Source organism: Gekko japonicus, unplaced genomic scaffold, assembly GCF_001447785.1.
Source record: "Gekko japonicus isolate JY-2015 unplaced genomic scaffold, Gekko_japonicus_V1.1 scaffold1164, whole genome shotgun sequence".
Classification (NCBI taxonomy): Eukaryota; Metazoa; Chordata; class Lepidosauria; order Squamata; family Gekkonidae; genus Gekko; species Gekko japonicus.
Window position 1 is genome coordinate 438355 of NW_015160873.1, and position 11500 is coordinate 449854.

Genomic DNA, 11500 nt, shown 5'->3' on the forward strand with positions numbered 1-11500 from the left:
TTTTCTCCTTGTTCGAATGACTTCCAGTATTGGAACCTGACTGGGGGAAAATGCTTCAAGCAATGGAGTAAGGCATGAGAAGAGGTTCAACTCTCCTTACATATTCCACTTTAAACGCACAACCCCCTTTCTCCATTTTCTTTACCATCAGTGGGAGGTTGCATCTACTTACTGAGGAAAATATCCCCTAGATTTGCATTAGTATTTGCCTTTATATGAAAATAAAGACAGCCAAGGGATCTCAGAAATCTGACCCTCACTGATCCCTCATGAAGGCACCTCTCAGATCCTTCCTCATCACAGCTTTCTCACACATTTTGCCTGCCTTGATCCTTTGTTCAGAGATGGATTTGCCACTATCCCCTTTGCTCTGCAGCAGCTTGCCTGCCTGCCAGCAAGTAAAAACAAACATTCATATCTCCCTCTCTCTCCCCCTTCTGCTGGTGTGCCACCTTGTGTGTGTGGAACTTTTGTGTCCATTCACTCCCCATTCTGCTGTACCCACCTTCAGAGACATAATCAAAACGTTTGCCTCTAACAGGCCAGTAGATACACTGGCAGAGCACAGAACAGAAAGCACAGGATCCACTTGTACAGATACAAAAAGCCCTTCTGAAGCTACTGGAAAGATGCAGTGGTTGGTGTCATGACCCCCTCCAACCAGCCCAGTGACTCTGACTCTGAGACCTCAGAGGAAGAGCCTGAGGAACCAAGGGATGCCAGCCTCCAGGCAAGAAGTGGGGAACCCCTGGAATTACAGCTTGTCTCTGAACTACAGAGATCAGTTCCCCTGAAGAAAATGGATGCTTTGGAGGATAGATTCTATGGCACTGTACCCCAATGAAATCCCTGTTATCCCTAAACTACATCCCCAAATCTCCAGTAATTTCCCAATCTGGATCTGGCAACTTTACCCTCCATATCCCCCAGGGGGATCAAGGGGGTCCAGATATGACAGAGGCCACCCTGTTGGAATCTGCAAGTAAAACTTTGCTACTGGCCCCTGAAATAGCCACCATGCCTCCATTGCACAAGCCATAGCCTGGGCCCAAAGCCCTCTGGGAAATGTCTCCTCTCTGCAGGAATGGCAGTGACAGAAAGCCTAGGCCTAAGTGGCCAAAAGGAGGTGAAGCGACTGGCTAGCAAGCATGCAACCCCATCCCAGAGCCAGGCAGTGAGGTTGATACTTATTTTCAGGATCCTGGCCAGATAGTACAGTTACGTTTGATTGTAAAACACCCTGTTATTCAGATGACCCACAGATTTACACACACACACTCTCAGTGTGTTGCTGTCCCTTCACACAACTGTGAAAAGCAGACAGTTGCAATGGGGATTTCCAGAGACTACCAACTGTCATAATCTTTTTAGTGGTTGGATGGAAAATATTAAGCATTGGACTTCCGGTTTATGGCGACACACAGGCAGACGCATCTCCCAGACGTCCTGGGGATGCAATCTGCACACCAGTGTGTAGGAGGGGGTGCGATGGGTCACGACCCCCCGGAGCCTTGGTAAAAGGCTCCTAGCCAGGGGGCTTTTGAGGGGCGACCTCTTCACTAGTGCGATGCCGGAGAATTGAGGTGCTCCTCCGCCCCGAAGGTCCTGCCACTGAGTGTTCGTATGGAATTAGTGTGGCTGACCGGGACAAGCGTTGGAGATCAGGCGAGAAAAACCGATGCTGAGCGTGGTCGGATGGCTGGCAACGAACTGTGAGTCGGGTTGAAGCGAGCATGAAGATTTAAAAAGAAAGCTGCCCCCCCTTAATGAGTGACAAAAAGCGAGCGGGGGAGGGGTCCCTCCCAAACGCACAAACGAAAACACGGAAATAAGAGGGGGGAGCGGAAAAATAAGCATCTAAATCGGTTTTAAGAGACTTACCAGAGCGCAGATAAGCGTTTGGGCGAATATCAGAGACTTTAGCAACTTTTAGAAAAGTAAATAATCCGAAAAGATGGCGGGGAAGAAACCAGATAAAGACAAACTGTTGAAAGCGAAACTAGTGGGCAGTCCTCGAGCGGAAGAGACCACTGAGCTTTCTAAAATGTTAGCCGATTCCTTGCGCCCTCTGCTGGATGAGATGACTAATAATAATAATATCTGACAATTGTCAACAATTGGTCAGAGTTTGGCTTCACAGCAGCTACAACTGACTAAATCTTTAAATGCAATGGAACAAATGGCAGAGAAGGTGAAGGAAATGGACGCCAATACTAAAAAAGTCAAGAAAAACGTGCAAAAGCTGGAAATGAAACAAGCGACAGAAGAGTCACAACTTTTACAGCTGCAAATGGAGAAAGCAAATTTGGTCATACGGTTCCAAGGGGTCCTGGAATCTAAAGGAGAGAATCTGAAGCAACTGTTGAGCGATGCAATTGCCCCAATGACAGATTTGACAGCGGAATATCTTTACAGCGAGATGGAGGTGGTCTACAGGTCCTATTCCTTATACATCAAGAAAAAATAATCTGCCTGGGCAAATAGTAGTCAGATTCTCGAAGAGACATGTGAGAGATTCTATTTTGAAAGCAACTACGGGAACACCCTTGAAAATCGGGGACAATAATATCAGGATTTTAAAAGACATTCCATTTGAAATAAGACAGAAGAGAAAGAAATATAGAGACTTAATCCTTTTCTTACAAACAAATGGCATCAGTTATAGATGGTTAATTCCAGAAGACGTCATTGTCAAGTTCCACGATAAAAAAGAAAAGATTGACTCTGTTCCTAAAGCACGTGAGTTTCTGAGAACACAGCTGAGGGAACCAGCGGAGGACAAGAAGGAAGAAGAAGAAAGCAAATCGGATGGCGAGTTAGGCTCGGTGTCTTCTGATGAGGACTCTCTCTCTGGAAAGGGGGCGGCAGCCCCCAAAAGTTCATATAAATTGAGGAAGGCGGAAGGACTCTGAATTGTGCCTGAAAACTTAATAATAACTTTGGGATGCTCTGAGGGTTTCATTTAACAGATAAATGGAAGGTTAAAAATAAATAACTTGGCATAACCGACTATGTTAAAGGAAGTACTTCTTCACCCAAAGAGGGATTAACACATGGAATTTACTGCCACAGGAGGTGGTGGCGGCTACAAGCATGGACGGCTTCAAAAGAGAATTAGATAAGCATATGGAGCAGAGGTCCATCAGTGGCTATTAGCCACAAGGTATAGATAGGGGCTCTGGGGCAAGTGATGTTCTGTCTTCTTGGTGCTTGGGGGGGGGTCCACAGTGGGAGGGCTTCTAATGTCCTGGCCCCACTGGTGGAGCTCCTGATGGCACTGGTATTTCTGGCCACTGTGTGATACAGAGTGTTGGACTGGATGGGCCTTTGGCCTGATCCAACATTGGCGTCTCTTATGTTCTTATGTTCAATGTATTACTAGCATTTTAGATTAACATTGAGACAAGCTGATATATTGATCTCCCACTCTTGGGGTTTTAGTTATTAGTGGGGTTCTTTTCTTTCTCCTTAGATGTAGTTTCCCTTCCCATATTTTCAGTTATAGTTTGTAGTTTTGTGAAAAAACCAATAAAAAACTCCCTTCAGGGGGATTAAAAAAGAAAGAAAGAAAGAAAATATTAGGAAGAGATTGGAGTCATCTTGTCATTAAGAGGGAATGAGTACACCCTTTCTTTAGTATCTTAGAGACCAGCAAGTTGGGGGGGGGGGGAGAAATAAGCTTTCAAGAGTCAAAGCTCCATTTGTTAGAGGTTTGACACTTGAAATCTTATACCCTGAAAATCTTGTTGGTTTCTAAGGTGCTACTGGCCTCAGTTCTAGCTGTTCTACTGCAGACCAACGCAAGTACCCTCAGAAAACATTTTCTTTAGCTTATTTCCATGTGCAGAATCTTAATAACTGGCCACCCCTCCCCCAGCTTGACTACAGTTTGCTCATGGTACATAGGTTGTGTGGAAGCCCAGGCAAGCATTCAATATATCATTGTTCAAACATTTTTTAAAGTTATTGTGGCAAGCACATGGTTATAATTTGCAATTAGAACCAGAAAGAAGCTCCAAGACATACAGTTAGCTGGTTATGATATAAATAAACTCCTTAATTATATGTTTTAAAATAGGTATATCAAGAACAGCCATCACTGATCATTTCTATTAACCATGTTGACATTATTCAGTTTCACAAGTTATGCTATTAAATTAATCCTCCAAGCAATCCTGATAGGTAAGTCCTATTTCCATATAGCAATATAGAACTAAATGAAAGTTGCTTGTCCAAGACAACTCGGCTGGTTGGGATCTTTATCTAGGTCTCCAAAGCTGACTGCTTTACAAGTTGGGTTACACTAGTTTCTGTGTTTTCTTCCTAGCTTAAAAGCAGGTCACTGAATCATTCAGCTGTACTGCATGGGAAACATCTGTAGGAAATGTCCTCAATATATTCTGAGCAAGTCAGCACCTGATAACCAATATCCTGATTACTACAGTTCCCCTCTATACTTAGCACAGAAGATATCGGCAGGAAACATCCCTATATCCCAGGAATCTGAGAAATGGTTACTGCACTGAACTGCACTGGCTTAATTCCTGTAAAACCTTCCTGTGTCAAAGATAGTCAACCACATAGTCATGATGGCCTTGTGAATCCTAGGGCTGTTTACAGACAGCCTGTATTCCCAGCTGTTTGTCCTGGGATGGATACCTGTCCATTCCTGGCTCAGGAAACCAAAGGCAAAACTACACAAGGCTTGGGCGTGGAGCGTACACAGCTACAGTAATTCAACCTAGAGCACTACTATCTGAAGCTGACTTGTCAAAAAAGTTGGTTGTCATTGGTTTGTACAGTTGGTCATCTGGGATAATAACCTTTTCCCTGTCTCTAACCTCTGGACATGAATCAGCTGAAAAGATATCGATGCCCATGATTACATGCTAGCACATGACCACGTAAGAATAGAGGGGTTGCCATCTTTCATGGGCAGAAGACGTATGCACATGGACCAGTTGATGACTCCAAGGATTAATATAGGCATCAGGCACTCCACTCATAATATATCTCCTACTTTCTCATTCATGGCTTCACCATTCACACACAGTAAGAAGGTCCTACAGCATGATTTGATTTTGTATTTACCTCTTTAGGTTATTATTTAAGGTGTATAGCAAAATGCTTGCTCACCTGATAATGGTCTTTGCCGTTTCAGTGTTGTCCCAAACTATTTTTTTCGAGGGCTACCATGGGATAAGATAGTAAACAAAGAGTGTAGATGCTTGGAATTCTTTGTTTCAGCATAGAAACTGTGGTACATAAATTACATTGTACAAATGGGACTATTGTGACATGAACACAATGATCAATTTGAATCACCAATTGCACTCATCTGAAAGTATGGCAGTTGCTCCTGGGGGCTGAATATGAAGGTATAGGAAAATCCAAGGACAATATGCAGATAATGTGTGTATACTACTGTAGCTGTAATTGGACAACAACTGTAGCCTTAATTTGGAGAAAAGTTACATGCACAGATGTCTCTCATAAGTATATTCCCTATGGTAAGATCCTTCCTTCCTTCCTTCCTTCCTTCCTTCCTTCCTTTCTTTCTTTCTTTCTTTCTTTCTTTCTGTCTGTCTGTCTGTCTGTCTGTCACAACATGACCACGATTCCATAACCCTTTGGTTATCATATAGAGTTTGCCAAATAATAGGCTGGATCCAGTGATGTGTGAGCTGTGAGTAGAATCACAAACTCACTTAGTGAAGTTCCACTTGCACAAGTGAAAGCATTAGATACACTACAGTATAAACCAGGAAGAACCAGCTAATAATTACTTGCACAATGTGTTGTGCAACTGGAATTCTAATCAGGATACAAGAAGTTTGATGTAGCACAAGCTGCCAGCATGGTCTTTTTAGTATGCTTCTGCTAGCTCAAGGGCTGTAACACGTGGAAAATCATCCACTGGATCCAACCCAATGGCTGTTCCTTGTAAGAAACACGTGAGAGTCTTGTCTGCATAAGACCAACAGGTTTGCTTTGGATGGTTGTAAAGTTTACATAATGTTATACATGATTATCTCTGCAGTCTACTGGATGGTAATACATCATTCATATATATCATTGCATTGTTATTTTTTTACCTGACATACAGAGAGGTCCAAAAAGATCTTTATCACATGTTTCACATGCAACTCCAGCAAATCCTTTCTGCCAAAGAAAAATGCCATTTAAACATAAGAACGATAATGGAGATAACAGCTGAAACCAAGAACAGCTTCCAGTGTCAAGAAATGACATTGTTGCAACCAAGGACTGACTAGCCACAAAATAGATCTAGGCAACTGTTCTAATTCTCCATTCCCCAATTATAAAATAGTTAAATGGGCCATTGGTTTCCTTTGTGAAAAATGAAAGAAACAAAACACCTAATTCATGCTAGCTAACCTTAATGCACTCTGGAAATGTTCATTTCTCACAAATGGGTTTTAATATGTATGCAGGTACACTGAGATGGGTACAGATAAGCATAACGTCTAGAATGGGAATGCATTTGAATAACATCAGACATGTGAGAAAAGGAAACCATGGTGATCAGCATTTTTTTAATAACATGGATGTAAGGTGAATAATATAATGTGTTGCTGGACAGCAGAAGAAGTGCCAGTCAGAAAGAAACTGCTTGCAGTGGAATGGATTTCAAGACTTGGCTCCACGAATCCTCAAGATGGCTTAGCTCACCATCACACAAAACTATGATTTAGTTCAACTAGGGATAGTGTGATCATCCCAGGATAGGCTATTCTGCTATCAATGGTTAGTTGAGGATCATAAACAAAGATAATTTTCCCCCTGTTTTCTTGTTCTCTTTATTTGCACATATCCTTGAAGAACAACAGGCATTTCAAATGGCCATTTGGAGGCTGTATGGCTACCATCTTGAGATGAGCCACGGTGTGGGGTAGAGCTGCTTGCTTCTCTCCCTTCGGCTATGCTTTTTTGCTCAGATCATGTCTCCAGTGCCTCTCTATCTCCCAAGGCCACATGGAGAAAGCCACCAATCCAGAAGCCTGCCTGCCTACATTTGTTTATTTTGAACAGGAAAGTAATTTAAGAGCAAAGGATTGGGTAACCCTCTCCCTCCAGAAGGTTTTACCTTCCAAAGGCTGTTTTTCACTAGGAAATTCAACGACAAATTATATGCAGCTCTCTGTAAAGTGAGATTTGAATCAGACTTCTAGGTTCACTGCTCAGTCTTAGCCATTATCCAATACTGGCTTTTGTGAATTATGACACTGGCCCTCTCGGAATACAGCCATGCCTTTTTAAATGGGCAAGAGAAGTTACTCAAAGGGGCCACTATGGACATACAAAGTTTCCTACAGGAACATAATCTCTATGTCATAAACAGTGTGCACATGAGCATTTCTTCCATGGGTAACTCACAGACTGGGCAGACTGGCAGACAGGTGTAACATGAAGTGGCCCTAAGCTTTAGAATGAAGGGCTCCAGAATTACATGATTATCAACCAATGTCAAGAAGAGAAGACCCAGAGATAAGTTAGCAGGAGAGAAAATCTGCCCTTTGGTACTGGGAATTCCTTTCTTTTTAGACATTTACTAAGGACTTACTAGACAAAATGTGATTAGCTATTCAGACATCTTAAATCACTCATTAGAACACATTAAGCTGTTGGACCATTGCTCCAACCAGCTCAGTGTTGTCTACTCAGGCTGGCAGTAGCACTCCTCAAAGAGGCAGAGATCTTCTCCAACATCTACTAACTGAGATCTCTTTAAACAGTTACTAAGGATTTAATTAGACAAGATGTAGGAGGCCTTTGAATGGCTATTCAGGCATCTCTAATCACTAATTAGAACATATTAAGCTCTTCAATCAGTGCTTCAGCCAGCTCAGTTGTCTACTCTGACTGGCAACAGCTGTCATCAAAGAGGTCTTCCCCAACATCTAGAAGAAGAAGAGATTGGATTTATACCCCACCCTTCACTACCCAAAGGTGTCTCAGAGCGGCTTACAAACTCCTTTCCCTTCCCCACAACAGACACCCTGTGAGGTAGGCGGGGCTGAGAGAGCTCTTGACAGAAACTGCTCTTTTTCAAGAACAGCTCTTATCAGAACTAGGCTTGCCCAAGGTCATCCAGCCAGGTGCAAGTGGAGGAGTGGGGAATCAAACCCGGGTTTCCCAGATTAGAGTCCGCGCACTTAACCACTACACCAAACTGGCTCTACTAACTGAGATCCTTTAACTATAGGCACCAAGGGGTTGATCCTGGAACCTTCTGCATACAAAGCAGACACTCCACTGTCTTGTCAAGTTAAGGACTAAGAAATCCCATTCTAGATGTTGCTTGATTTTTGTGTCTCTTTCAACTTGTGATATTGCAATATTGCTTTGAAGAATGATAAACACATACCTGGCAGGTACAGACTCCATTCCCAGTAATGCCCTGAGAGCAATGTCCTCTGTTATTGCAGGGAGATGCTGCCCCACCTGGACATTCTGCAAGTGAGCAATCAACAGAGCTAAGTTTTATGGTAAGGCTGTGAGCTTGGATGTGTCTTCTCAGACAGGCACCTCTGAATGTAGATGTATGTGGAAACCATGGCTTCCAGCTAACCAGAAAAGTACTGGTTTTTCAATTTTCCTTACTTAGGCCAATAGCCAGAGAAGCATAGTGCAAGACCTTACCTTTCCCTAAGGCATTTTAAGAAAAGCTTTGAAACTAGGGCTTCAAAGATATCCTATTATGTCCACTTGCTGCAAAAGCACTCCTTCCATAAAACAGTTGGCAACAACGCTACCAATCAAGAGCTAGAGTTGAACCCAGAAGTTTTCCTTGCTGCTATTGGCTGGGGTGAAGGAATCCCTATTGGCTGAGCTCAAGTTCTTGAATACAAGTTCCTGCCTACATTTTCCCAAGAGTCCCCCTAATTTTACAACAATAAATAAATAAATATGAAATGGGGGGGGGGATACCACTTGTGAAAGCTGCTTTTAGGTAATACATTTTAGGTAATACAAATTCTTAGGTAGGGCAGTGAGCCCTCTTGGCACCAGACAGTCTAGTTAAAACAATACTTTCAGGCCGTGTGCTACGTGAAATTTTTCTCGAAAAGCAGCCATTTGCAAACTGCTGACAACTTCATTCCATTTCCTGGTTGCTTCTTGTTTTCACTGCAATAGAGGGGCAGCCTGTCCTTCGAGTAGGCTTTATCATATTGTTCTACAACTGCATCTTGGCAGACAAAGTGTTTCCTCTTGATCTTCACATGCCAGAACATTCTGGACATGATTGCTCACTCTGACACCAACAAATGGTATACTACTCGTATACCAGAGCAAAGGCTAATTCATGCAACCCCATTTGGGGCATATTGTCCACTGGTGGTACAGTTTTGTCTGTCAGACTGGATTTAACACAGACATGGAAGAAGTGGAGTTTTTAACCATACACACAGATTCAACTTAGCATGCCACACAAACTATCGTCTTGTAATGTCAGTAGATGAATGTTAAATTGGTTTCTGGAGGCACACTGAAGTTCAGATAACTGCTGCACCGTGCTCAGATTTAGTCCAGATGCAGTCTTGCAGACTGAATGGAACATAAGCCTGCAAAGTGACTTTAATGCAGCCTTAACTATATTCCAACGTTTTACAAAGGAAAATAGGGATATGCTTCTAACCAGGGGTGTTATGTTTGTTTGCCTGATTACACTGCTTTCTCACGGCTGCCAGTCCCTGCCTGCTGTCTGCTGCCACTTCCCACTGTTAAAGGCCATGTAGTTAAAAGGGGGAAAGTCCTTTGAGCATTGAGTTGAGGCTTACTACTTGAATGTCACCGTGTGCCTTAGGTGTTTGACCATGAACTTAGCTAATTTTGCAATAAGTTGTGATCACTTATACAGGCCAGGTGCAAGAAGCAAGCAATATATCCAGCGCCAGTTATTTAAGGATGCACCCAACTGCACAGGCACAAAGAGGGAATGAACTGCAATTGCTTCTGTGATTGACAAGTTGGTCAATTTAATGGCCTGGCCCCAAGCAGTGATTGAAACAGGGACAAGTAACCAAAAAACCCTGTCTTTAGTCAGACAGGATAATTGTATAATATTTATAATGTCAAACACATTATAATAGCTTTTATTTCAGATAGGATGCTGCACTGCTTTTTCTTCCTTGTTAATCCACTGATTTTGTCAGGGTTTCAAATCCTGACATTTGTTTGTCTAGAAGAGATGAGAGCAGTTCACTGAAGCTTCTCAGTATGTTAACTCTCATTGCCGGTATTTTCTCAGTCATCTTTTCTAGTGGCATTATTGTTACAAAAAGCCCCTACATTGATGTCAGTGATTTTAAGATTTTTTTTTCATAAGCCTCACCTGTTACTCTTGTTTAAGGAGCAGGCTTTTTTAAAAAATTATTTATTAACATAATTTACAATACCAAAAACATATTAAAAACATAGTTAACACGGTATGCCAAATTTAATCAATTTAATTCTTTTTCATGAAAGAGGTCTACCCTTACACATACTGAGATAACAAGTACAATTTTGGTCACTTCTAATCTGAGTTTACAGATGAAATAGAAAGGTTGTTCGTGAGTACAAAGAGATTTTGAACGTTAGTATGAACTATATAATGCTTATGTAAATATTTCTGGCAATCACGCCACAAACTCTCTACAAAAAGTTCCCTCTGGAAATACAGCACATCAGCAAGATTGTTCCAACCAGTTTAAGTGTTTCCCCAGTACTCCTGACAGTGCTGATGTACATTCCTGAACACGGTATGGATTATACTGGGGAACTTCGGAAAATAAAAAAGGAAGTGCACAGATCCTTTAATGGGGAAAAACACACACAAATAAACTATATACTATAAGAGAACTTTCTTACCTAGACAGTCAGGTCCCCAGTAACCTGGACAACACTGAGGCTGCTGATTCTCCTTCATACATGTATGCTGACATCCCAGGAATGAGAGAACTGAGTCCCCCCTGAACTGACCATAAAACCTAGAAGAAAAATATTCAAGGCTCTGTTAGAGTTTTAAACAGCTTTATATGGAACTAGGAATAAGGCCTGTTGTGGAAATAAATACGAGATCTAGAAAGAGGCTCCGGGAGAGTGCTCTGGCTTTGGGCAAACAGTGTCAATTTGCTGTGGTTACCTCAGCAGGGTATAATGACAGAGTCCACTGTTTACTCCAGAGGAACTGATCTGTGCTACCTGAAGAGCAGTTGTAATTTTGAGTGCTCTCTAGCCCTCACCTGGAGAGTGGCAACAATTGTTACCCAGGCTCCACCCCTCAAATCTCCAGGAATTTCCATACCTAAAGCGGGCAAATTTATCTCCTCCACTCTCAGCAGCCTCTTTCTAGGCAAAATTCTGTCTTTCTCATTAGCGGGGAGCAAAGCAGCTTACTTCATTCTCTTTGGCTTTGCGATCTGTAAGGTAGGTTAGGCAGAAAGTCTGTGGCTGGTCCGAAATCACCCAGGCAGCTTCCATAGGGATGCTCCTG

The 11500-nt window shown here is 42.4% G+C and overlaps 1 protein-coding gene across 1 annotated transcript in view; it reads right to left on the bottom strand.

The window, feature by feature from the left end:
- Nucleotides 1-11500, bottom strand: part of STAB2 (stabilin 2) — a 148076-nt gene that overhangs the window by 128927 nt on the left and 7649 nt on the right. The window contains exons 3-5 of the mRNA XM_015422556.1: nt 10876-10994; nt 8390-8475; nt 6096-6162 (exon numbers count right to left, since the gene is read on the bottom strand). Of these exons, the coding sequence (XP_015278042.1) occupies nt 6096-6162; nt 8390-8475; nt 10876-10994 (272 nt within the window). The remainder of the gene's footprint in view (nt 1-6095; nt 6163-8389; nt 8476-10875; nt 10995-11500) is intronic.